The sequence below is a fragment of the Budorcas taxicolor genome, chromosome 5, assembly GCF_023091745.1.
Source record: "Budorcas taxicolor isolate Tak-1 chromosome 5, Takin1.1, whole genome shotgun sequence".
Lineage (NCBI taxonomy): Eukaryota > Metazoa > Chordata > Mammalia > Artiodactyla > Bovidae > Budorcas > Budorcas taxicolor.
The window spans coordinates 2,641,458-2,669,202 of record NC_068914.1 but is presented as its reverse complement, the minus strand read 5'-3'; the positions used below and the strand labels follow the sequence as shown (position 1 = coordinate 2,669,202).

Below are 27,745 nucleotides of genomic sequence, written 5' to 3'. Positions count from 1 at the left end.
ACACACACATTCAGACCACGTTTGCTTAACCGCACACACGCTCGCATACACACGATCATCACCCAACCTCAAAGGGGCCCACCTTGAACTGTGGCTGCAGCAGGTGGCCACAGTCCTGCCTCCCGTCACTGCTCCAGAGTCCCCACCACTGTCTCATTGCAGCTTCTGGCGCTCCGTGGCCTGGGGACCCAGGTGCCTCTGCGCGTGTCCCCGCTCTCTGCTTACCCTCGCTCAGGCCTAGGGACTCAAGCACACCAGGGGTGCTCCTGCCCCCGGGCCTTGCATTTACCCTTCCTTCTGACAGGAGTGCCCACCCCTAGGCCCACATGGCTCACTCTTCTCTGCAGTCTCTGAAACGACTCCTGTCCAAGCCTCCTGGAATCCATTCCCCTCAGACTCTATGACGTGTGCGTGTACAGGCATAACCACTTCCCAGCATTCATCTGCTGCTGCTTAAATGTCAGCTCCATGAGGAAAGAGACGTCATTCATTCATTTCCCCCGTCATATCTCCAGCATCTAGTAGAATACATTGACACATTCATGAGGATTCCAGAGATTATTGTCAAATTAATGAATAAATAGCGGGTGGACACGTCGGACATGTATTTGGATGGACCGACAAGGGCGAGTCAGTCTAGGGCAGTTGCCTTCTCTCTGAACCTCAGATCCCTGCAGCCCCAAGGCAGGCTGGTTCTCGTCCCTCAACTCTGAGTCCCCTCCTGCTTCTCCACCTGCACAAACCTCACCCCACGCTCAGTCGCTCTGGCACCTCTTGCAGCTTGCCATCTCTCTCTGCTCCAGAATGTCCTGAGCACACTTCCCCCAAAACATTTCTCCCCATATCCCCCCAACCCCTGCTCAGTCTCACCAACTCAATTCCTCTGGATCCCAAATTCTCAACAGCTCAGAAGATGATTGGTTGAAAATAATCCCCAAAGTAACACAACCACCGCCAGCACAGACAGCACCTAGGAGTAGTCTCCTCTCCAGAACTAGAAGCCACCATGTAAAGGAAAACGCTGCAGAGCTTTACTGAGTGATAGAGAGTCACACTCACACCTATAAAGAGACAGAGATCCCTGGCAGGAAGAGGAAGCGCTGTGTGTTCTTTCTCCCTTAATAAATCAAGAGACTCGCCTTATAAAAATAAACAGTATGAGCACAAAAAATAAATAGATCAATGGAAGACAAAGGTAGTCCAGAGAAAGATCACGTTATGTATTAATATTTGAATTTTTAAGAGATAAAGTAAATAAAGGGCTAGGAGGGAAAAAAAGACTCAGTCAATAAATAGTGCTGAACATTTTTATTCACTTTTAAAAAAATCAACTTTGGCCTTACCTCATATAAAACAACTAAGACTAATTTCATGTGACTCTGGGGTAACTTTCTAATGTAAAATATTTAGAAAGAAAATATAAATTAACATTTATTATTATAGGGTGGCTTTTCTAAACTTAAATGCATCAGTCAACACGAGCATTGAGAATCTTTTTAATTTCATTGCTAAAAAAACCCAAAAAACTCACTGTTTCAGTTTCCACTTCTCTGCTTTTTAGTAAAACTGAAATGAATAGTTCAGTAAAGGAAATGAATAAGCAATCCCCAGGAGAAGAAGGGCAGATGGCTGATAAACATATGAAAAGATGTTCAACCTAATTCTAGGAAGGAAGCAACAGATTAAAAACACATGCTATATAAGTATATTGTTTTCGCCCACAAGGCAAACAGGAATTTAAAAGATTGACAGTTGTTAAGTGCTGGTGAGAACACAGTGAAATGAATATGTTTATACTCTACCTGCGAGCGCGTGGCTTGCCTTTCTCAAGGGAAATTTGGTAGCACCCATCACAATGAAAAGCGGGCTCTTTCAACTCAGCAACTAACATCACTTCCCGGGAAGCATTCACATTTTGTGCTAAGTGCATAAAACAGCACATCAAGAAATACTTATTACAGTAGTATTCATAATAGAAAATAAAAAGAAACTTGTCAAAGATCCATCGATATAAAGAAGTAGTTAACTAAATTGCACCATAACCACATTGTGGTATACTTCCACTTTTCACTTCCATGCTTTGGAGAAGGAAATGGTAACCCACTCCAGTGTTCATGCCTGGAGAATCCCAGGGATGGGGGAGCCTGGTGGGCTGCTCTATGGGGGGCACAGAGTCGGACACGACTGAAGCGACTTAGCAGCAGCAGCAGCAGCAGCATACTGCAATAAAGAGATCTACATGTATTAGTAAGTAAATCATGTTAAGTGAAAAAAGCAAGAGATAAGTGAATCCTACATATGTAAACACTAAACATGTAACCCCTCCCCACAAAACCCTAAACCAAGCCTGTATGTGTATGAATGCGGAGGCGCAGAGGAAGCAATCACACCCCAGTGGGAGCAGTGGTGACTTCAAGGAAAGTGAAAAAGCTTCAGTGTAGCTATGGGCGACTGGAGGTATTTTCCCCACATGACCACACCTGTGCTCCCATCCCACAGGCTTTTCTTACAAGGTGAAGCTGACAGTCCTCCCCTGACAGAGTCCCTCTTCCTGAACCGGAGTGGGCTTTGTAACAGACTCCAGCAACTGAGTGCAGAGGGGTGATGCTTGGAGACTTTGCTCGGTGGTAGGAAACAATATCACTTCCTCTGGGTTCTCTCTGTCTCTCTCTCTCTCTCCTCTGGCCCCAGCCGCCATGTTGTAAGGAAGCCTAGGCCATGTGGAGGTGTTCCAGCCAACAGTTCTGGCAAACCCAGCCAGCCACCAGACATGTGAATGAATGTGCCATCAGGTGATTCTGGCTTCCAGCCTTTGAATCTTCCAGCTGGGGTCCCAGACTTCTCAGGGCAGAGAAAAGCCACCACCTCTGAATTCAGCCTTCTTCTGCCTGAATTCCTGACCCTCAGAAACTGTGAGCAGCTTCACACACTAAGTTTTGGGGTGATTTGTTACTCAACCATAGTGATTCAGTAGACTGATTTTCCACGCACTGTTTATGTATGTTCTGGTGAAATGGCTCATTGAACAGCATCAGGACTACGGTGTACCCAGCTGATCACTGTGGCACCCCCAGCACAACTTGGGAGGAAGGTTGCCACCACCCACCATCTATTTCCACACTTGTTCAACCCCAGCATTCAGGTAGAGCAGCTTCAAAGTTGTTAACCCTTGGGAAGCTACTTTAACGCCTAGAGTACAATGCTTACACACAGTTCCTTTTGTATTTAGCCATTGAGTTTCTAGTTGAAAGCACCATTTTCCAAAGGTACTTGGGCCAGTTCCTTTGTTGCCCTAGAATCTACGTATGTTCCTGCTAACCCTCCTAACAGTCCTACCAGTGAGACACTATTAACTACATGTTACAGATGGAGGTTGGGACTCCAAGTACACGTAGGAGACAGGAGGATGGACTGCTGAGCCCTCAAGCCCAGAGGCAGGACTGCTTTGTCAGGCTGCCCGATGCTCTTCCTCTTGGTCTGCTTACTGGAGGCAAGGTGGAAGGGGGATGTGTGCTTAAAGCAAATCTGCGCCAAACTGTGCCACTGTCCTTCATTTTTACATGGGCTCTGAGCAGCGTCTGGCCACGGGCAGGCTCTCTGTCACGGCCCCATCTTCTGCTCCAAGTAGATACTCATCGGAGGCCACCCATACAGGGTTCCTGCCCTCCCCGGGCAGGGGGAGGGGGGCAGTGGAAGGGGAGGATGGTAACAGATCAGGCCCACCCAGCCCCCTAATGCCTCAGCCCCCGCAGTTTTCCAGCTGGGTCTCCAACCTCGCCAGGAACTTCATGCTCCACTGCCGGAGCCAGCAGGGTTGGTGTGCGAAACCCCAGAAGGGCCAGCACAGCACTTTCTCGGAGCTCTGACTCCTGGCCAACTCGTTTCACACATCACATGCGAGTCTTAGACCTCATCAAGAAGGCCTGGAGGATTTTCCAGTCTCCACTTTTCTTCCAAAACCTCCTCTTCTCAGCACCCCCTCCCTTTTCTTTCTCCACTGAGAAGAAACTAACAGGAAGCAAACCAGCCACAGCCCCAGCAGGAAACAGAGACGCCACTTCTCGCTTCCCTTCACTTTTAACTCTAGAGATGGGCTTGTGCCACAATTTAGGCTACAGGGAGAATCAGATCATTCATCCTGGAGCCATGAGCCTCCAGAAATAGCCTGTCCACTTGGCCAAGGAGCCTGACGTTACCCGGGCTGTTGTACAGGACACATTTCTGACGCTGAGCCGATCGCTGTGTAAAGCGCTTCAAGTGGACAACACTCCTCCCTTCAACTAAAAATTAGGGCCACCTTGTCACTGCCCCTCTCAAAACACTTCTATTGTCAGACTGAACACCAAGGGAGGCGGGGAAGTGGTGAGCTGCCTTAGACGCTGCTTGCCAGGTATAAGGCAGGCTCCAGACTGGAGTTCATCCCAGTGAAAGCCAACTTCCCAGGAATTGTTTATGACCTTAGCCTGTGCTAACTCTGCACAGAAAGTGCCAGAAGATAAGTTGAGGATCAGAGTAGAGAAGTATCATCTTTTGAGTTCATTTTCTGTTGCTTCTTGTCACTATTTAAAAAGAAGTGAGTCAGTGGCCCACGTAAGGGAAAACTCAGCCGCAGAGAAATGTGATACGAAGATCCCTCAGCCTCCCCGAGTGAATGAGGAAGGGACTTTTGCTCTTGTTTTCCTTCAGACTTAATAACAGGCTGCTGCTTCTCTGTGGTTTGTTTGGGGCTGTCTCCCTGAACTTAACCTCAGGGCGCCCACACAAATAGCCTAGGGCTCCTCTGTCATTAGGCAGCAGGGAGGGGGGACACCCCTGTGGGCCTCTCAGGCACATCCCTGGCTGTGCCCCAGAGCCCCAACCTGGCCCAGAGCGCCCCCTCAACCCCAGCTCTGGCTCCATGAGGCTGCAAAGATTCAACAAGTTTTGAGGATTCAGAAGTGTCTTTCCAAATTGTATTTCCTTGAAAAGGTGACCTCAGCTGGGAGGAAGGGCACTCCAGCTGAAGGCCACGCATGTACCCAGGAACTCTGAGACCCCAGCTGCTGGGGCCTCCCCTTGATGGTTCTTAGAGAGCCACACGGAGAGCTCTGGGGAAAGGGCTGGCTCTTGCTCCCCTCTGTGTCTAAAATGTGCTGGCCATAGGCCACCTCGGATACAGCGCTGAGGACATCAGCTGCTAACTTGTTCTGAGAGAACTTTCTGGAAGCATGGCTTCTGCATGGAAGGGGAGATCCCAGGACCCTAAAGACCATCAGTGAGACAGCACAATTTCTAAATGCGCTGGGCTGACTTCCTGTGCAGCCTTCAGCTCACATCCAAGGTATCTGCAACCAGGCAATCAGAACTGGGATGAGTTCTTTTTATCCCCGTGATCAGAATGGCTATTGCAGACTCCTGTCTTAAGACTGTCTTTTTCTTATCCCAGTCCTTCAGAAACTGTCTCTTTTGTAAGTTGATGGGCTTACTTATTGGATGGTAAAGGGGTCCCAGGGGAAGCAGCCACTGTCCCTCCCCAGCCTGCTACCCACAGCCTTGCAGGTGGTCCCACGCCTTCCAGGAATGTTAGGGAGTAAGGTGGGAGGACTTCCAGGAAGGCTGGGTCAGGCTGTGTTTTCCTTGAGAACAGGAAAGTTCCCAAGAAAGGAACCCAAGGCCAAGACTGAGGGACCAGCAGGTAAGGCAGTCCATGAGCCACACCAGTCCACCGCTGGCTGCACTCCTGCAGTGCGTGAGGCTGGTTCCAGCAACGCCTCCACAGTAGGGTTTGTATGTATGTATTTTCAATGTACAAAACCTGCCCTCCTCAATTAAAATTGATTCCTAGGTATTTTATTCTTTTGGATGCTGTGTAAGTGGATCCATTTTCTTAATGCTTTTTTTTTTTTTGATTGTTCATTGCTATTGTATAGAAATACAACTTTAAAATTCAGTTTTGTTGAATGTGCTTAATCAAACAGATTTTTTTGCGGAGGTGTGGATTCTTTAGGGTTTTAATACATAAGATCATGTCATCAGCAAACAGAGATAGTTTTACTTCTTCCTTTTCCATTCGGTGTCTTTTATTCCTTTCCCTTGCCTAATTGTTCTGGCAAGAACTTGAGTATCCTGTTGCACTGAAAGCTGGCATCCTTGTCTTACTCCTTATCTTCAGGGAAAGCATTAAATCTTTTACTATTGACAACGTCGCTGGTTTTTGTACATGGCCTTTTTCGTGTTGAGGAAGTTCCCTTCTAATCCTAATTCATCATTGTTGTTTAGTGGCTAAATTGTGTCTGACTCTTAGTGATCCCATCTACTGTAGCCCACCAGGCTCCATTATCCAGTTAGATTTCCCAGGCAAGGATACTGGAGAGGGTTGCCATTTCCATCTCCAGGTGGTCTTCCCTACTTAGGGATCAAATTCATGTCTCCTGCATTGGCAGGAGGATTCTTTACCACTGAGCCACCAAATCCTAATTTACCGAGTGCTTTAATCATGAAAGGATGTTGATTTTTTTTTTTAGAATGCTTTTTATGTATCTATTGACATGATTTTATCCCTTCATTCTATTAACATGGCTTGATTTTTCAGTTGTTGAACAACCCTTGCCTTCCTAGGAGAAATCTCACTTGGCCTTGCTGCGGTGGGCCAGCTGCTCCATGTGGTCAGCATGCCCAGACGGCTGATGTGGAGGGTCCCAGTGTCAAGGAGGCAGCCCTAGGCTGCAGCCCACCCCCCAGCGCACAGAGAATGGGCAGAGGCTGTAGCCCACCCCCCAGCGCACAGAGAATGGGCAGCCCACCCCCCAGCGTACAGAGAATGGGCAGGAAGCAGTGAGCAATGCACCCCGCCCCTGACCACCTGAGCCAGCCAGCATCCTGGGCAGTATGGCACCAGTCCTGGAAAGGAAAGATAGGCCCTGCCAGCGTTGGTGAGAAGGAGACCAGCACTGACTCACATCACAAGGGACAGACAGCTCTCCACAAACGCTGTCCCCAGTCCACTCTGACTGTCAGAAATCCGATAAATATGCTGAAGACCAGAAGAGAACATAAGTGAATTATCTATTATTCACAAGAGAAGACGAAAAGCATCTGCATATTATTTAAATTTTGGTTTATATCTTTAAAATGATTCCCTAAAGCTTGAAGTTAACTCAGTAAATTTATTATTACTTTATTAGCTACAAAATACAATAAGCTATTGATACAGCACAAATTCACAGGCAGTGGTACTTAACAGTGAAACAGCAGTATAGAGATCTGAAAATAATTTTTTATATTATTTACCGGCCTTTGTGAAAAGAGTATGACTAGCTGGCATTTGGCCCACAATATACACACAAATCAGGTCAGCTTTTTGGAAAATGACAGTCCATAAGCATGATAAGGAGCATCACTCCATAGGATTCACCTCCTAACCCACAACAAATTAGATTGATTGTGATAGAGCCAAGCGAAGAAAATTAAAAGGCAAGGACGGCAGCAGCTGAAAGCACATCTTTCGAGACCTCACTGTGGAGGTTCCGGAAACAAAGCCTGCTTCCTCTACATTGCTGGGTTTCTCCCTACACCACCAGTGTGTGCAGGAGGAGCTTGGCAGCCACGCACGGGAGCCAGACGTCTTAGGAGGACCCCAGACCCCAGTCCTTGCGAAGGCTAGCATTAGACTGTTTTATATACATATGTCGAAGGTTTGGAACCCAAATCATTCAGATTGCCAGTGTTTTGCCCACAGCCAAATGTTAAAAAATGAAGTTGGCATAACCAAGCGTTATTCTTCCAGAACGTGACTTGCATTTTTAATGAGTTTATAACCAAGAGGGGAAGCCAGTGGTGATCTGGGGCCAGCTAGGACTGGCTTACGAAAACCAATTGTTAAATCTGTCAAGAATTTTTGAAAGCCAGTTGTGAAACAGCTTTTATCAAAATCAGAATCATATCAACTTATAATTAGATTATATAATGCACAAAAGGAACAAATATTCAAAACTCCTCAATTCCCAATTATTTTACCACATTTCATGACACGTTGGCAGCTTGTAAGAGGACTCGGAGGGAGGATTTACATCATGGTAACTGGCAAAGTCTAAAATCAAGGTCTTTCCTGCTTGTCCCACTACCACCCCAGGGAGGGGACAGGATGTTAAGCACTTACTGTCCCACCACTAGGGCCTCCTGCATACAGTTAATGGAGCCCACAGTTCTGTCTGGGAAGACAAGTCTTTTAGGCAAATTTCTCCTGGTAATTCTAACTTTCGGGAAGTTTCCACAAGAGGGGCTGCTTCTTAATTCTTCAGGAAAGTGCTCAGACCCTCCCATCTACAAGTGAGTCACAGTGTAGAAAGGGCACTCAATCCTACCATCATTTTATGATTCTCACAGCAATCTAAAAATGTAATCAAAGGAGGATCCTTTCTCCATTAACGTGAAAAAACAGCCTCTGTGCAGTTGGTGCTGGTTCCTGGGTTCACACAGCCTGTGGGAGGCGGAATTTAGCTTTCTATATAGATTAGCTAGATCAGATGGATACATTTTATCTTAAAAAAAAAAAAGAATTAAACAAACGCAAGGTCCAGGACAGGCATACTCTGGTAGAAATATAGATTGAAACAATGTTCTGGTAATATGCAGCAACAGCTTTAAACCTGTGACACCCTCACTCTCAGCAACCCCACTTCTAGAAATTTATCTTTAAGCAAATTAACAGTATGCCGAGATTTTTCTGACCTATTTTCAATACAGCGCTATTTTTACTCACAAATTCAGAAGCAACCAGTGTCCCAGGAAAGGAATTTTGGTTGATTGGGTTGCATCCTTGACACCTGGGAATTTGTTAGAAATAAAGATTCTTGGGTTCAACCCCAGTACATCCAGCCTTCTGGGTTTAAGTAAATCCTCCGTGTGACTGATTTGAGTTTGAGAACCCCTGGGTTGAATAAAATATGGGATAACTAAACAAAGAGATGCCATGCTGTTCCTGAAGAACTTGGGAAAATATGTTCACAACATAGTAAATACAGCCATATATAACTGACCCTTGAACAACTCTGGTGGTTGGGGTACCCATCCTCAACACAGCTGAAATAGGAATATAACGTCTAGTATCCAAGGTTCCTCATCCACGGATTCAACCTACTGTTGTACTTACTATTGAAAAAAACCCACGTATACGTGGACTTGCGAAGTTCAAACCCGGGTTGTTCAGGGTCCACTGTACCGTACAAACCCAGTTATGGAAACCTAGCACGTATGTATATATATAACTGACTGACTGACATGCTCAGATATGTAAAGTTGAGAATGATAAACACCAAAAAGCGAGCAGCATTTATCTTTGGAAAAGGAGTTCCCCCATCCTTTTATTTATCCTTGTTTTTTTAATTTTTGTACAATAAACATGTAAGAAAATAAGAAAAAAATTGTTGTTGTTTAGTTGCTAAGTTGTGTCTGACTCTTTGGACCCCATGGACTGTAGCCCATGGGCTTCTCTGTCCATGGGATTTCCCACTGGAGTAAGTATTGCCATTTCCTTCTTTAGGGGAATCTTCCGGATCCAGGGATTGAACCCACGTCTGCTGCAATAGCAGGCAGATTCTCTACCACTGAGCCACAATGGAAGCCCAAGCAATAAATTACCTCTAGTTTTATTTAAATACTACTGAATTTTAAAAATACATACATATGTATACACATATAAACCCAAGATTTTGTAAAACTCCATGCCTCCTGCCCATCCGTCCCCAGGATGCTTCATATCGGTCCTACAGACACATCCCTCAGCCCAGGACCTGGGACAGACGTCAGAAGGCAGCATTTGGCTCACGGGGTGTGGGAAATAGGGCTGGGGTGAAGAGCAGAAATCTGGCCCTGCCTCAGTTCAGTTCAGTTCAGTCGCTCAGTCGTGTTCAACTCTTTGTGACCCCACAGACTGCAGCACGCCAGGCCTCCCTGTCCATCACCAACTCCTGCAGCTTACTCAGACTCACGTCCATCGAGTCGGTGATGCCATCCAGCCATCTCATCCCCTGTCTCATCCGGCCCTGTCTACACAGGGTTAAAATATAAACTGGTTAGAGAGAAGCCCGTGGGAAAGGCATGACATTTGTTTGCAAGGAAACGTAAACAAGGACAAATGAAGACAGAAAAGTGGCCCAGTGAGAGGCTGATCAGAGCCAGCTGGGCGAGCAAGCTCCCGCCTTCGGGAGAGACAGGGAACCAGGGGCGGGGCAGGGCGTGGGGGGCGGGGCAGGGCGTGGGGGGCGGGGCAGGGCGTGGGGGGCGGGGCAGGGCGTGGGGGGCGGGGCAGGGCGTGGGGGGCGGGGCAGGGCGTGGGGGGCGGGTTGGGGCGGGGCGGGTTGGGGCGGGTTGGGGCGGGGCGGGGCGGGGCGGGTTGGGGCGTGGGGGGCGGGGCGTGGGGGCGGGCCTGGAGCGGGTTGGGGCGGGGCGGGGCGGGGCGGGGCGGGGCGGGGCGGGGCGGGGCGGGGCAGCCTCTCTAGCCCTGAACTGCCCCAAGGAGCCAGCATGGGGAAATGGAGCTTCAGGCACTTTGGGACCACAATTGGCTGTTCCAGTTGCCTGGATGGGAGGAAGCACCACCCAGATTCCGTCTTCTCAGCTCCAATTTCATATACAGAAAAGAATCCACATCTATCTACCACCAGCCACAGGCCAGGTACAAAGCAAAACATTTCATCATGTTATTTGGTCCCTGTGATGGTCCTGGAGTGCCCTCATCCCCCTCCACTCCTGCCATTTGCCCATCTAACTTGCCCAAGGTCAAGTAGCTCCTGAATTGTGGACCAGGTATCCAAACGAGGACCCATGTCCATCTGTAGAGTGCAGGCTTTCCCCATCACCGCAAGCCAGGTGGTCCTCAGTGGCCACCTGAGTGCTTCCAGAGCTCTCGCCACGCCCCTTCCTGCCCCTCTGGACATCTGCCCCAGTCCACCGCTCCTCCATCCACCACCTCCACCAGCTCTGAGCATCTGAGCCCCTTAGAGAGCTGAGCCCTGGCCTTGGTATCATTTCTTGAAATGATACATATCTTGTAAAGAACACATAATTATACATATCTTGTAAAGAAATGATTACATATCTTGTAAAGGCTAAGGCAGCTTTACAATGTTTCTTTTCAACCATGCCAGACAAATGCTCAGAAGTAGTGTAAATTATCATTAATTTGAAGAGATATTTCCCTTTGAAAGGCAAAATGGCTCACTGATTTCATGAATGATAGCTGAAGCTTAGAAGTTACACTGAAGTTTTCTCCCTCCTCCTTGGCCTAAATCTGACCTTTTATTCCTTCTCCTCATTGCTTTCAGAGCAAAGACACAGGAACATCCCCCCAGCGGGAGGCGGTGGAGGGGTTCCCTCAAGACCAAACAATGTCCAAGAGTGTAACCAGCCCCCGGCTGCAGGGCCCAGGTGTCGGCCATGTGCTGGCACCACCCTGTTCCTCCTCTCCCTCCTCACCCCTCTTTCCTCATCTGGGTGAGTCACTGCCACCCTCCAAATGAGCTGAAGCTGATGAAAGGAGACAATCTCAGCCTGCTTGAGGTCAAATCCATCTTGATTGGCACCCATTATTCCTTACGGGGACTTCAAGGGTTTTACATGACTCAGCTTCTGATAAAGCTTCTTTAGATATTATTTCCTCTCTAAGGAGTTTCATTCACACAGGAAAAACTTTTTTTTTTTAAGGGCAAACTCCCTTCCTGTTATTCTGCTCACCTCCCATTCTAGGGGAATGGAGTTAGCCCCTTTGGCCCAGACTTTCTTAGGAGGGGCTGCTGCTGCTGCTAAGTCGCTTCAGTCGTGACCGACTCTCTGCAACTCCATAGATGGCAGCCCACCAGGCTCCTCCGTCCCTGGGATTCTCCAGGCAAGATCACTGGAGCAGGTGACTTGCAGTTGAGGTGCACAAAACCTTCTACATGGTCCTCTGCGCCACTGAAGGTTTTCTCAGGGCTGAGCGATCAGAAATGCAAGGTCACCATGACAGCTGAGAGTGTCTGGGTCATGCGGCTGTTGTCACGCCAGAGAATCCCGTACTGATTGAAGGCCAGTCCATATCCGCTCATCCAACTGATGGAAAGAACAGCCATTATGTCTAGGCGAGTTACTCCTCCCAATCTAGAGGAGAGACATCAGTGTAGCCTTGCCCCTCCTCTTGCTTATTCTACTGCTGCTGACTTTATTTTTCTGGTCTCCAAAATCACTGCAGATGGTGATTGCAGCCATGAAATTAAAAGACGCTTACTCCTTAGAAGGAAAGTTACGACCAACCTAGATAGCATATTAAAAAACAGAGACATTACTTTGCCAACAAAGGTCCGTCTAGTCAAAGCTATGGTTTTTCCAGTGGTCAGGTATGGATGTCACAGTTGGACTATAAAGAAAGCTGAGTGCCAAAGAATTGATGCTTTTGAACTGTGGTATTGGAGAAGACTCTTGAGAGTCCCTTGGACTGCAAGGAGATCCAACCAGTCCATCCTAAAGGAGATCAGTCCTGGGTGTTCATTGGAAGGACTGATGTTGAAGCTGAAACTCTAATACTTTGGCCACCTGATGTGAAGACCTGACTCATTTGAAAAGACCCTGATGCTGGGAAAGATTGAGGGCAGAAGGAGAAGGGGACGACCGAGGATGAGATGGCTGGGTGGCATCACAAACTCGACAGACATGGGTTTGGGTGGACTCTGGGAGTTGGTGATGGACAGGGAGGCCTGGCATGCTACAGTTCATGGGGTTGCAAAGAGTCAGACTCGACTGAGCGACTGAACTGAACTGAACTGAACTGAACTGACATCCACAGGTACTCCCCAGCCTGAATCAGCCTGAGCCTGCAGCTGTCCTCACAGCATCCCCACCTTCTGCCTCACCAGGCAATGGGCTGTCCTGTCCTCTACTAATTGTTTTTACCATGTTGCTCCCTTTTGGATAAAGTGGTCTTACAGTTTATTCCATCAGCTTCCTTCCCTGAGGACTTCCCAAGACCACTGGAGGCCACCCACTCAGGCTGGCAGAAGCAGGACTTATTTCCCTTACTCTTGCCCATGGCCATCTGGCACTGGAGCCAAGTCTGAGGTGCAAACTAAGATGAGGAGTCCAGAGAGGGATGTACTTTCCTTATAATATCTAGGTCCAGCAACCTTGGAGACCAGGCTTCTCAAAATACTGGTGGATAATATCATTATCCATAATACTGTTCCTCAGGCCGTTTTCACACTGGTCATGCCACCTACGCTTTGCAGTTTTAGGAATAAAAATTGTATCTGCCCCAGAGAAATTTTTATGTCTCTCCCAAAAGCATATACACAAGAATTTTCATTCTTACTCTCCCCCTCCTCCTCTTCCTCCTGCTGCTGCTTCTTTTTCTCCTTTAGAGCCAACTCGTTGGAAAAGACCCTGATGCTGGGAAAGACTGAGGGCAGGAGGAGAAAGGGACGACAGAGGATGAGACGGCTGGATGGCATCACCGACTCGATGGACATGAGTTTGAGTGAACTCCGGGAGTTGGTGATGGACAGGGAGGCCTGGCGTGCTGCAGTCCATGGGGTCGCAAGGAGTCAGACACAACTGAGTGACTGAACTGAAGGCTTATAATTCTTTAAAAGTTTTCTATCCCTCCACTATTTTTTTATTCTAGGGGTTCTTCTTGAATTTACATTATGCAAATTCAATAATGTATTTTTCTAATATCATTATTGAGAGCTAATCAATATTCTATGTTATGTCCCTGAACAACTTAATGCTTTTATACCTGTCATTTCTATTTCTTCCACACAACCTCCCATATTGAAATCATGTGAGATTTTAATGTATTATAATGGCACCACAATTTTTGAAAATAATAGTTGCTCATGTAAACTTACATATGAATTTCACTGGTTCCTTTGCCTACTGACACTTCTTTTATCTCACACAGTCCTGTTAAATTCATTTTTCATTTTGCTAAAGTCCGTCTTCTGGTCATTTTTTTTTTTTCAGAAAGAACTTTGGGAGTAGTAAATTTTCTGATTTTTTGTTTTTTTTTTTTCACTTGATTGATAGTTTGTTTAGGTATAGAATACTATGGTACATAATCATATCCTCTGAGAATTTTGAAGATATCGGTTCTTTATCTTCTTTCATTCAGTTCCACCGACAAAAAGTCAAATTTCTCTCAAAAGCTCCTATTTTTATGGGCCATTTGCTTTTCTTTGTTCCTGATGCTCTCAAATTTACTTTGGTTCTGCTGTATATAGGTGGCTTTGCCTATGTCTCACTACATCCTTCCTTTTAAGCTGTTGTCTAGTCCCTTTCTGAAATTCTGCTCACTTTTATTCTCTCTCTTTGGATTTGTCTTTCTTTTTGTTCTATTTGCTCGTTCCTCCCAGAACACCTAACAAACGAACACCGGGACTTCTGGGATCTTTGCATGCCCCTGAACTTCTATTTCACATATTCACTTACTGTCTTTCTGAAACTGGCTTCATGAAAGAGAAATTAAGCCTCACATATCCAGACAACCAGATGGCAGCAGACACTGTGTCAGTGTATCAGGACACTGTGCATCAGGAACTGATTCTTCCTGACGCCCCTTCTGTGCAGCCTACCCCCCACACATAGTGATTGCTTTGCCCTTTCTTCACTTTGTCCTGGTCTTTTATCCTCCTGGGTATTGGCATCGCCAGAGCCAGTGAAAGTCACTCAGTTCAGTTCAGTTCAGTTCAGTTCAGTTCATTTCAATTCAGTCGCTCAGTCGTGTCCGACTCTTTGCGACCCCATGAATTGCAGCACACCAGGCCTCCCTGTCCATCACCATCTCCCGGAGTTCACTCAGAGTCACGTCCATTGTGTCTGTGATGCCATCCAGCCATCTCATCCTCTGTCGTCCCCTTCTCCTCCTGCCCCCAATCCCTCCCAGCATCAGAGTCTTTTCCAATGAGTCAACTCTTCGCATGAGGTGGCCAAAGTACTGGAGTTTCAGCTTTAGCATCATTCCTTCCAAAGAAATCCCAGGGTTGATCTCCTTTAGAATGGACTGGTTGGATCTCCTTGCTGTCCAAGAGACTCTCAAGAGTCTTCTCCAACACCACAGTTCAAAAGCATCAATTCTTTGGCGCTCAGCCTTCTTCACAGTCCAACTCTCACATCCATACATGACTACTGGAAAAACCATAGCCTTGACTAGATGGACCTTAGTCGGCAAAGTAATGTCTCTGCTTTTGAATATGCTATCTAGGTTGGTCATAACTTTTCTTCCAAGGAGTCAGCGTCTTTTAATTTCATGGCTGCAATCACCATTTGCAGTGATTTTAGAGCCCCAAAAAAGAAAGTCTGACACTGTTTCCACTCTTTTCCCATCTATTTCCCATGGAGTGATGGGACCGGATGCCATGATCTTCGTTTTCTGAATGTTGAGCTTTAGGCCAACTTTTTCGCTCTCCTCTTTCACTTTCATCAAGAGGCTTTTTAGCTCCTCTTCACTTTCTGCCATAAGGGTGGTGTCATCTGCATATCTGAGGTTATTGATATTTCTCCCGGCAATCTTGATTCCAGCTTGTGTTTCTTCCAGTCCAGCGTTTCTTCCAGTCCAGCGTTTCTCCTGACATACTCTGCATAGAAGTTAAATAAGCAGGGTGACAATATACAGCCTTGAAGTACTCCTTTTCCTATTTGGAAAAGTCACTCAGTCGTGTCCAACTCTTTGTGACTCCATGGACTACACGGTCCGTGGAATTCTCCTGGCCTGAATACTGGAGCGGGTAGCCTTTCCCTTCTCCAGGGCATCTTCCCAACCCAGGGATCGAAGCAGGTCTCCCATATTGCAGGTGGATTCTTTACCAGCTGAGCCACAAGGGAAGCAGGTATTGGCATAGTAGGTTCCAAAATGGTCTGCCCTCCTCCCTGACTCATAAACTCCTCATGTCCAGGCGTGAGTGACCTCACTTCACTCTGCACACACAGCCTGGGAGAGACCTATTTGTCATCCATTGATAACATCCATGTGAAATGTCATATTTTTGAAGGATGCTTAATTTATCCGACAAGCCCTGGGATTATGACAAATAACTCAGAAGAGAACCAGTCAAGGGGTGGGCCCTGAGCACAGGCTGGCCCTGGCCCTTCTGGAGTTCATATCACAGGTACCAGCCCCTCGGCTTGCATCTTCAGCTCAGCTCAGCTTTGCTCTGTCCAAACAACCCCTCTGCACACTCCACCCCACTGTTAAAGAGCCTTACAGCTCCTCCAGGCCGATTCTTCCCTGCTTCTCTCATGGATCTCGGAGTGCATTCCACAACAGTCTCTGACATGTGTGCTTTTAACCCCAGTTTACAAGCTTGAACTCCCATAGGAGAACATGGGATTCACTCTCTCTCCAAGTGCAGCCCATCTTTTGGCTCGCCAAGAGCTGACCCAAGAAACCCGAGAGCGGCTGCAGACCCTTCCTAAGGTTAGCACTCCCTGGGGCTTCCTTCCACATCCTTCTCCATGGCGCCAGACTCTGGGACTGAGGCTGAGTCACTCTTTCCTCCACACCCAAATCTACGTCTGCAAGCCCTGAGGCCCCTACCACTAAACCCCATCCAAAACCCATCCATCCTCTGCATCTTTGCTGCTGACGCTCCAACCCCAGCCACACCAACCTCTTGCTTAGACTGGGGCAAGGACCAAGCAAGACTCTAGAGCCTGTGGAGTGATATTAATGTGTCATGACTTATTTGAAGATCAGAATAACTCTGATACTTTCATCTCCATCTGTTTAACTTGTTTATCTACCTCTCAGCTATTTCCAAATTTGGATGGTGAAAAGGGCTGTTTTTCACTTACTTATTCAAACACCCATACATTCTATGATAGAATATAATTCCACCATATGCATACTTCTAACACACATAGAAGAATATATGCACATATTTATTTTATTTTTATGCTTATTTTAATTTATAGATTCTATGTAAAACATATTTTTAGCTTGAAGATATAGAGATTGATGTGTGCCTGTTTAGTTGCTAAGTCATGTCTGACTCTTTGTGACCTCATGGACCATAGCCAGCCAGGCTCCTTTGTCTATGGGCTTATTCTGGCAAGAATACTGGAGTGGGTTGCCATTTCTTCCTCCAGGGGATCTTCCTGACCCAGGTGTAGAACCCGTGTCTCCTGTAGCTCCTGCATTGGCAGGAGAATTTTTTAACCACTGAGGCATCTGAGAAGCCCATAGAGATGGATACATATTTGTGCTCTGTTGATTTTGCCAGGTAACTCTTTCCCATCTTCCCTTCTCCTCCAGGTACTGAGTCACAGAGGCAGCAAACCACAGCTGTGCCTCTAGATCCAGTCTGGTTGCTGAGATCTGCCGCTCACTCCACCCACAGGTATTTGAGTCTCGTCTGTCGCTTCTCCTTTGGGCAGGATGTTCTGCCTGTTGAGATGGGCTGTCTGGGATCTGCATGTGTTCTGGGGGACTCAGAGCCTACTGGGCTGGGAGGGCAGGGTTTATCCTAGTCCTTGGCCTCTGGTCCCAAACCACAGCATAGGACAGGAGAAATGACTCTCACTCAGGACATTGGACCTACAGACACGATGACTTCTTTTGGCTGCTTCAAAAACATATCCAAGAGTTTCTGCCCCTTGGCACCTCTATCCCCAGGAGCTGCTCCCGTGAAGAGGGGCTGTCAAAAACGGCTTCCAGTAGGACTGCTACAGAAGGAAGTCACTGAGCTTGGAATTGGCGTATAAGCCGAGGAAGCCAATTGCCTGGAACCCCCAACCCATCTGCTTTCCACGGCATGTCTGCCATTAGAAGACAAGGAGAAAGCACCAGTCCTCAGCATACTTCTCTGTTCCTCACACAGGACACTCTGGGTGGGACTCAAACAAAGCTGGAGGCTGGGAGTGGTGCTGGGAAAATGGGTCATGATGTGGGGTGAGGGAAAGGACCCTACATTCTATTGAGTTTATAGATATTACAGTGATTACTGAGAATCTAGAAGCATTCACTTTCAGTTCCCAACCAGCTGTCTTAATTAAAATGCTGCTAAAAGAAGCAAATCAATTATCAGATACCTTACAAGATGGTTTATTCTAACACACAGAAAATTGCTTATGAGTATCGCATTACCGCTTTAGGTTATCAGTTAACCAAGGCTGCTAATGAGCTACATTGTTATCAAGTCAGATAAAAGATGCCCTGGGAGTTCAGGCAAATTATTACAACACAGTGCTTTGTTTTGAAATATAACTCATCTTTTACCATACACAAGGTGAGTAACCTAATCTAAGGAGAACCAGTCCATGTAGCCACCTGGATTTCTACTGAATGAAAAGGCAAAGCGTATTCCTTAATGCAGCCCAGAAACCCAGGGTTAATATTAAGGGGAGAGAAATGTGAATGGGGCCTGCGTCATGCCGCCTTGGCTTTATGTCTTTTCCAGCTGTGTCCTCCATGATAAGGTACGGACATTGTCATAGTCACCACAAACAATCCTATAAGCATAACAATAATCCCTTGCTTTGGTATAGCTCACTACAAGCCAAGGCAGCTGCTTTCTCTTTTCATCCTTTCTTGGTACCATCATTTGAAAGCTGCAGAGCTGAGGGGCCATTCCACAGCTGTCAGACCCCTTTCTCCCACTCCAGCCCAGCCTGCATTTCTTCTTTTGGAAGGTCTCCCAGTCATTTATAGAAATGGAGCCTGCCCCAAGGTTTTCACTTTTCAGTTCCCTTGAATGTTGACAGATGGATTCTTCTGACAGCTAAGAAGTTGAGGCCAACAGTTTTAGACAAGGCTGCTCACCCCTTGGTAGACTGTGGTGCTAAAGAAGCTGTGTCTTGAGTTCGGTTCTCATGCCATGAGCCGCTTGCTACTGGTAGGATCCACGAACACAATGTCATCATGAAGCGTGAACAACTCTGATACTGGAAACAAGGACAGGCAGTGAGCGTGTATCGACTTCCAAACTTTCTTACTGCTCGAAAGAGTGCTCTTCCGTCCCTTTAGGCAGCCAGCTCCTTGCAGAAGAGAAGCGCTGTTTTCTTTCAGGACAGAGGTGCTGTAGATTCTGTAAGTTTATTTGCTCTGTATTTTGAGTTCCGTGTGAAGGTCCATCACCAGCTTTGGATGCTCAAATTCAAGCTGTCTCCAATGAGTAGCTGTCCAGAGTGCCCTCCTGAAGAAGCTGCTCACTCAGAGCTCAATCACATGTGCATTTCTGGAAAAAAAAAGAGCCATCTGGAAGACTCATTAATACTCAGACCTGAGCTAGGTACCAAGAGAAAGACAAAGAGACTTTTGGAGACTCTAGGGTTATTAGTGGCTGCCTAAATCCAATTTTCCACCCCATCCTCCAAAACCATACAGATCAACAAGGAGAGACGCAAAAAAGTGAAGTAGTAACAAGGGTGCCTCTCTGTCCTCGTTTTCCTGGGACCATCCCAGAGAATGTCTCCTGAGGATAAGTTAATGGCTGCTAATGCTGAAAAGTCTTTTAACCAAATCCCACACAAATTCCTGGGCTGTGGGGGAAGACTCAGTAAGATAGGAACTGGTGCGTGTCCTTAAGGTGATAAAACATGTGTACTTTAGCCCTAAATCTAACATCTTACTCAGTGAAAACCACTGGAGAATTTCCCACAAAGGTCAGGCAGAAGACAAATATACTCACTGTTTCCACTCTTATTTAACCCTGGTGATTTTAGCCAATGCAATCAGAGAGGAGAAAACAATTAGAGGCTTATTGGAAGAGAAGATCTACATTTTGGCAGATGACATAATATGATGAAAACTCAAGGAGATCAAGAATAAAATAAAATAAAATAAAACAAGAAAAGCATTCAATATGTCAGCTGCTATCATGTTAATATCCCAAATCAATGGCCAAGTAGGAGACATGATGGGAAATTCCATTTACTAAAGCAACAAAAACATGAAATATTTAGAAGTAAACTTAATAAGAAATGTGGAAAATCCATAAGAGTAAAATCTGAAAACTCTCCCGAGACACACAAAAACAGACTTGTGAAAAGCATATATTTGTGTCAGTGAAGGATAATATCCTCAAAAAGTCAATTGTCTTCAATTTAACGTGTAAACATAATGCAACTCCAATAAAAATAGCAAGATGTTTGTTTCTGTAGCTAAATTCCGAAGTTGACTGCAAAGTTTATATGGAAAACAAATACACAAGAATAGCTAGACTTAAATAGCAAGGTGTGTGGGAACCAGCCACACCGGGTAATGCATGAAGTCGTCACCAGAAAGAGTGTGATAATGGTGCATGAACAATCACAAAACCACTGGAGAATGATGTGAAGTCTAGGAACAGCCCACCTATAGGGGAGGATTTTGAGCCTGATAAAGGTGACAAATAAAATACTTGGGAAAATACAGTGATTTTGAAAAATGATATTAAGATAGCTTGAGTGCCACTTGGGTAAAAGATATAATTGGATCATGTCTCATACCACGCACCATACCAGATGAATCAGAGCTCCAAATAAGAACAAACAAGAACCAGGACAATATATATATGCATATATAAATATTTATCCAATTTTATAAAAATTGTACATATGCACATCTTTTAATTAAACATAATTTCGTAAAAGGAACACAGGGAAGGTGAAACAGGAACTGTTGAAATTAATTACCTCAAAGCAGTGGGTAGGAGCAGGGTGGAGTGGACAGGAGAGCAGAAGGTCTCTAAGTTTACCTATTTACACGTTTTTAGTTTAAAACTATACATGTGTTTCACATACTCAAAAAATAAAATTAAAATACAAAGATTAAGAAATTAAAAACCAGCATATACACTGAAACAAATACCTCTAAGTATATATCAAATTGATAGCATAACCACACTGAGAAGATAATTAATTCAACTTGAACACAATGCTCTGTACACATGGAGGGCTAAATTCTAAGAACGAAGAACAGCAAAGAAGTTTTTAAGTGAGTTTGTAGTTGTACAGTATTGTAATTCTTAAAGTATGTATTTTGTGTGTATTATAGGATAGAGCAAATGAATAAAAATATTTCTATGGTTGGGAAACAGGGCTTTCACTTTAGAGAAGGCAAAATAGAAATATGGAATGAGGAAATCTTAAGAAGAATGCTGTGATGCTGCGTTTCTGATGCATTCTGGTAAATATGCGTGTGCTGACTGTCCACTGAGAAGGTCTCCAAGTGACGATGCCTCAGTAGCCATAAACACCCACTGTGCGCAGATCTTGGTTTCTAAAAACTACTCATGTTAAAGAAAAGCAGGAGGGTGGAGGAGGGGGTAGGAAAACTTGAATCTAGGGGAAATGCGTGATTCCAAGTCTGAGCAGGAACAGTGTAAGGTGAGCCTGGAACATTGTGTAATTTCAGAAGTCTATGACATTCTCAGTGACTACTGGAATCCGGTCTAAAGCCACCAAGAATTGATTTGTACTGATAACTTGGGACAGTTTAAACATCGAAAAGATTCATGATGGTGATGAATTATAATGCATTGAAGTCCTTAAGAATAATGTACAAGAAATAAGAGAAGAATGCCAGCTATTAAATGTAGAAGGAATGCTGGAATTAGAAACTCAGTACTTTGTGACCCTCAATGCAATAGCTATTCAAACACAGGCCACAAACAGATGTAAAACCATTGGGTGAAGAATTACTTGGGTCAGGGTGTTCCCACGGTCTCAAAGTCCCACCCCTTAGATGATTTACTCATTGCAAACGAGGGATTTTCTCTCTAACAGGAGAGATCTAGTTGTCACTTCCTTAGCCAAGCACTTAAAAGCAGTGTCACTAACAGAGAGCCTGGAGTCATGTGACTCCTGAGCAGCACACTGAAAGATATGTGCCCAATATCACCTCTGCAGTGATCATGACAAAATTCTCAATCTGAACCTGCTCAGGAGGAAACAGACAAGTCCAGGAAATAGACCGTGATTCGAGAAGCTTGAGTACTTCAAGACTGACAGTGCCGTGGGGAGAGAAAGCAACATCGAGAAAAACCAGAAAGAGACAAAATCAAGTACGGTGGCTCCTGGCTTGGAAAAACAGAGCTTTAAGAGATACCTGGGAAACAATCAGAATTTTGAATACAGGCTGTGAAAGAGATGATACTATTGAATTACTACCCATTTCCATCCATTTCTTACCATTCCTATCACTGTGATTATGCAGGAGATACATGATGCGTAAATATTATGATATCTACACTATTTTTTAAGTGAATCAGAAAAAATTATGCATGCAGAGTTAAATCAAACAGAGTAAAATGTTAATTCATGGATCTAGGTGAAGGTTGAAGATGGTTTTATTGCACTGCTCTTTCAACATTTCTGTGGCTTTGAAGATTTTTCCAAAAGGACAGTGAGAACACGTGGGTGGTACACGAGGTATGGGAAAGCAGGACTAGGGGAAGTGAGTAGTGAACCAACCATTCAGATAAACCTGAAGGAGATGCCTTCCTTCCTGGGAACAGAGCTCCTTTAGCCATAACCTCGGATCCTGTCCCCACTTCCTGAAAGGCTGTCCTTGCTCAGGCACCGTCTATTCTGAGACTTCACAGCAGCGTCGAAAATCTGACACCTCAGCCAAACTGATGGCTTGATGACACAAAGAAAATTCTGGATTTTTTTTTTTTTCATCAAATGGTTTAAGCTGGCTACAGTTGACTGGCTTCTGTCAGAGAAGGTCTTGGAAAACCAAATCAAATAAGATAAAAATTTAACCATCTTGCTGTTAAAACCTAGTTTTCTCAGCTCTAATGAGGCAAATGCCCCACAACTTCATTTAAAATCTTGCCAAAGTACTGCCAGATTAGGACTTGCCACAAGTGTCCCGAAGAGATGCTGATTCCTGACCTCACAGCCAGCCTGACACCACGACTTCTGGCCCATGCCCAGCAATCCCCCTCCCATCCTGCAGGGGTCATGCAGGAGGGCCTCCCGCCTGCACAGGACAGGAAAGGGACTGCCTTCCCTCCTTTCGGTATGAGCCATCCCTCACTCTTACAACTCACCTTTCGGAGAAATTGAGGTTTAACCTGCAAAACAGAAAGACAGGATGTTTACTAAGTCATTCCTAGACGACCAAAAGCAGGGGCAAAATTCTGCTGCGGGAGAACAGCTTGCATGTCCTCTGTGTTTCCATCCTCGGGTCTATCGGCTTCCCGACTAAGGCTGACTCCATCTAGTGTCAGTCTGGGAAACTTGAATTGTGTCTTCCTTCTCAGTAGAAGAGCTCTGGTGTGATAATGCCGAGGACAGTTCCCTGCACGTGGTGGGGAACAGATGCAGGGGAACCCCCATCCAGCCATTAACTCCCAACCGTCCACCTCCCCACATCTTTCATCTCTTCCCTGCCTTCCTCTGCCCCTGCCTTCCTCCTGCACCCTTCACACTCCTCCTCTGCTTCACTCCCTCAATGTTTATTGTGGGGTGACTATGGCAGCCACCTCCCCTGGGTTATGGAAATTTCCCCCTACAGCTCCAATGTATCAGAATAATTCAGAACATCCAAATGTACAAAAGGGCTTCCTGGTGGCTCAGTGGTCACGAATCCACCTGCTAATGCAGGAGACGCAGGTTCAATCCCTGGACTGGGAAAAACGCCTGGAGAAGGAGATGACAATCCACTGGAAAATCCCATGGACAAAGGAGCCTGGCGGGCTATGGTCCATGGGGTCACAAAAGAGTCAGACTCAACTGAGCAACTAAACAGCAAACATACCAAGCCGATGCTCCTCCGACCTGATCACAGGAAGGAACATGAAACCATGGTAACTGTCCATTCAGTGCTCTTGAATTGGTTTGTGATGTACTGTTCACAGCAGCACCTTCACACAGCAGCATCTGTGTGTCAGACCTTCACTATGAGTCATCACAGCCTGCCACATTCCCTCCCCAGGCACGCACATATGCATGTACAAAGCCACCAGGATTAAGAATTGGGTGTTGTGAAATCTTTCCGTTTTGTGAATCCCATGACTAAGAGGTCCCTGAATCAGACTTTACACCAGTTCTGGGAACTTCCAGGGGGCACTGGAGCTTCCAAAGCATGATGCCTTAACCCAAAGTGTCCCCCGATGAGTGTGAGCTGTTTGGATGATCAAGATAGCACGGCTCATGGGTGGTCAAGAAGATCACTCTGTTAGAACCTCCCCCAGCCCACTCGATCATCCTGACACAGGGCCAGAGCTGGCCACTGCAGCCTGCAGCCGCATGCCAGGGTGCCTCAGCCACCCAGTAGAGGGCCCCTGAGACCGTGCTGTGGGCAGAGACCGCCATCGCAGGCACAGCTCACCCATCCAAACCTGACCCCATCCTACACTTCCCACCCCGGAGACGAGCTGGGCCCCAAAGGCAACGCAGCTTCTGGGTCTGGGGTTCATCTATACTTTCCCAGGTCCCCTCACCCCCACCATCAAGAGCTTTAAGGTGAGGTAAGGTGAAGTCGCTCAGTCATGTCTGACTCTTGCGACCCCGTGGACTGTAGCCTACCAGGCTCCTCTGTCCATGGGATTCTCCAGGCAAGAATACTGGAGTGGGCTTTAGGTCCTCAGAAGTTACTGACAGACACCATAACATCTGAAGGAGAGCAGAGCCTCAAGAAAGTGAAACTATTGAGAAAATCCATTTCCAGCTCATCCCCAGGGCATCCCCCTGACTGCGGCGTACCACACGTCCATCTCTCCTTCACCCGTAGATCCACACGTTTCGTCAAGAGATGCTACCTTGTACTTACCAACCCCCAGGGGGGCTGTGCTTTGCATCCCTCTAAAAGCCCACCAGCACATCTCAGCTCAGATTCTGCCCTGAATACCAGTCACTCACTGAACATCTCCTCCACGAGGAAGTCTCCAGAAGCCTCAGACTTACCCTATTGAAAAAAGGCAGCCACCAACATAGTCCACTCCACCCGGCCCGCTGTCCACCCCGGCTCGACTGCCTGCTTCCCAGAGGGCCTCCCCAGCTACGGCCTCCGCACTTCAGCAAATGCTACTGCGTCTTCATTCTGGCCTGCACCTTCACCCCGCCCCAAGAGACTGGCTGCCTCCTTGGTCTCACTCAGGTCCTCATCCCAGAGGGCTTCGCAGTAGCTTGTTGCTACCTGAGTAAAGAGCATTCCATACGATACAAAGCAGCAAGCGCAAAGGTCCTGAGTTAGGATTGTCTTTGGAGGACAAGGGCTCTATACAGAAGAGCAGTGTGGCTGGGTGGCAGCAGGGAAGCTGGAAGCAGAATACGTGTAGTTTCCGAGCTGGGGCATGGCAGCAGCTGGGGACATGGTCACGGGGGTGGGCGATCCGCTGGGGGGACTCTGTGCAGGAGATAAGGCAAAGTCTAACCCAACAAGTGCAGAAAAGAGCCCAAGCTTACTTTGACTACTTAATACCCTGTGGGCTCCCCCACTCTCATGACACTTGAGGGCTGCCCAAAGGAGGGGAGCGTGAGGAGAGGGAGGCCAGGGGTGCATCCTGGTCCCCTCGGAAGCATTTCAAAGTGGGAAGAGGGGCAGGGATGTCAGGCAAGGGCGAGGGATGGGTGAAACAGGAGGGAATACGAGGAGGACACAAGTTGGTAGTGACCTTACCTTGCCGTTCTCTTCTTTAGTGCAATGGTCTCTAAACAGAGAAAGCAGGCTGTTAGGACGGGGGCACGGTGATGGTGGTGCCACTCTCTCGGTGCCAGGCCAGCAGGAGGGGGTCAGAGCCCACCGGACTCGGGAGACGCTAAGAGGTTCCTGAGGTTGAGGCCACTGAGGGGGTGGTCTTGGGCTGAGGGTTCTGCCCCCTCCCCATTAGCACTGTCAAAGCTTCTCTACCCAGTCCCTCCCCGAGCCCCCTAGCTTAGCACCCAGGGAAGACTGCGGTTTCCCAAATAGACCCTCCAGCCCCTGCCAGTTGTTCGTCCCCTTCTCCCTCCCTGAGGATGCTGGGCCCTCTCACCCGCAGGAGATTTGGGATGCCTCTCAGTGTGCTGAAGACACTCTTTTCTCTTTCCCCTTATTCCTAGGGATACAAAATCAATGGCAGGTGAACTATGACCAATTAAGTTCCCTGTGAAGCTGGACACACTGGAAGCCCCCAGATGCGGTCTCCTCCTTGCCCTGTCTCCGTTTTTGGATATCTTTACAGATAATAATCACATTTTCAAGAGACAGGGTGAGAGTCCTTCCTCCCTATCCTCTGAGAACCGCGTTACCATCCCATTAAGCAGCCATATGGGTGATGGATTTTGCAGGTCCCCCCTCGAGGGACAAGCGTGCAAATCAACACTGTATTTTGCTACTGAAACTCACTGCGTGTTCAGCATCTACCCAAGGACACGGATTTCCACAGCTGTGACAGGGTGTGGAGAGCCATGCTGGGCGCCCGTAAGCCCAGCTCTGCTCGGGCCATGAGCAGATACTCAGCATCACTCAGTGCAGGGCCTGCCCGATTTATGGGGGAAAGTGCAATCTGGCCCAGGCCATCAGTGCCGGCCACACCTCCCACCTCCCACCCATGCCAGGAGCAGCCTCACCGCTTCCTGGGATTGATTTCATCTCATCACATCATTTGGGTAAAAGAAAAGAAATTTCTGTCAGAAGCCAGCTCAGCTCCCTGCCCCACATTTCTCCAAGAAAACTGATTCTTAAGAATATCAAATATGATTAAACGGAAAAGTACAGAGAGACAGAAGCAGAGAGAGACAGAGACACAGAGAGGTCACTGCATTTCTTTTCGATCCATGATTTTTATTCTCTCTATAGCCCGTTTTACCCTTAGAGCCTCACACCAGATAACCGGCCAGAATGTGTCTTGTCTCAGGAAAGGGCAGAGCGAGGCCTGAGCATCGCTGTTTCCTTACCGCTGAAGCCCGCATTTGCGCTTCTCAGGTCGGAGGAATCGTCATCAAACATGTGCTTCCTGACCATGCAGAACTTCAGGGCCAGGAAGCCGGCCGATATGGCGATGCCCACAGCAGTCCCGATGATGGCATATTTGATATCTGGAGGGCAGGGAGGAATTGAACAAGGGGCTTTAATCAGTCGTCACCCAGCAAAAGTCTTCCACAGCTCCCTTTACGTCAGAATGAAGTCCAAAGCCATATACTTGGACCTTTACACTACATAGTCCAGCCTGCTGCATGCGTGTATGTTCCGTTACCCAGCTGTGTCCAGCCCTGTTACAACTTCACGGAATGCAGCCCACCAGGCTACTCTGTCCATGGGATTTCCCAGGCAAGAACACTGGAGTGGGTTGCCATTTCCTCCTCCAAGTTCCCTTCATGACCCAGGGGTTGAACCCGCGTCTCCTACATTGGCAGGCAGATTCTTTACCACTGAGCCACCTGGGAAGTCCCAACCCACTGAGGCCAGCCTAATTTTCCAGTCTCCTGGGAACATGCTCCTTCCCTACCCCTCCAGCCACGCTGCATCTCCTCCTCCTGGAACTCCAGCCCTGGTCCCTTCAGCTGTGGGAATCGTTCCCAAGTGGCTGGTGGCTCCTTTCTCTGTCTTCTTGCAGCCATCTTCACTTATCCCTGCATCCGCAGCTCATCCATGTGTATGTCGATTGCCTGCTCTGGTGAGTATGCTGACGGCAAATGAATGAGTCCCTGACTCCATCCTGAAGGGCCTGCAGTCAGCAGCGGAAGACAAGAGCTCACTCGAGGGCCAAGTGACAAGGCAGGCTGATGTGGAAACTGACAGTCTTCCCAGAGAAGATGCCATGGAAGGCATGCCATAGGTGGGGAGCTGAACTCGGGTGGAGAGAGGCTGGGATGGGGCAAGTGGAGGGAG

The 27,745-nt window shown here is 47.1% G+C and overlaps 1 protein-coding gene across 1 annotated transcript in view; it reads right to left on the bottom strand.

Moving 5' to 3' along the window:
• Positions 1 to 19,085: 19,085 nt before the first annotated feature.
• TMEM273 (transmembrane protein 273) overlaps positions 19,086 to 27,745 on the bottom strand; it is a 30,010-nt gene continuing 21,350 nt past the window's right edge. Inside the window, exons 3-7 of the mRNA XM_052641121.1 lie at positions 26,812 to 26,952; positions 25,908 to 25,970; positions 25,553 to 25,583; positions 22,980 to 23,003; positions 19,086 to 19,178 (exon numbers count right to left, since the gene is read on the bottom strand). Coding sequence (XP_052497081.1) covers positions 19,154 to 19,178; positions 22,980 to 23,003; positions 25,553 to 25,583; positions 25,908 to 25,970; positions 26,812 to 26,952 — 284 coding nt within the window. The 3' untranslated portion in view covers positions 19,086 to 19,153. The remainder of the gene's footprint in view (positions 19,179 to 22,979; positions 23,004 to 25,552; positions 25,584 to 25,907; positions 25,971 to 26,811; positions 26,953 to 27,745) is intronic.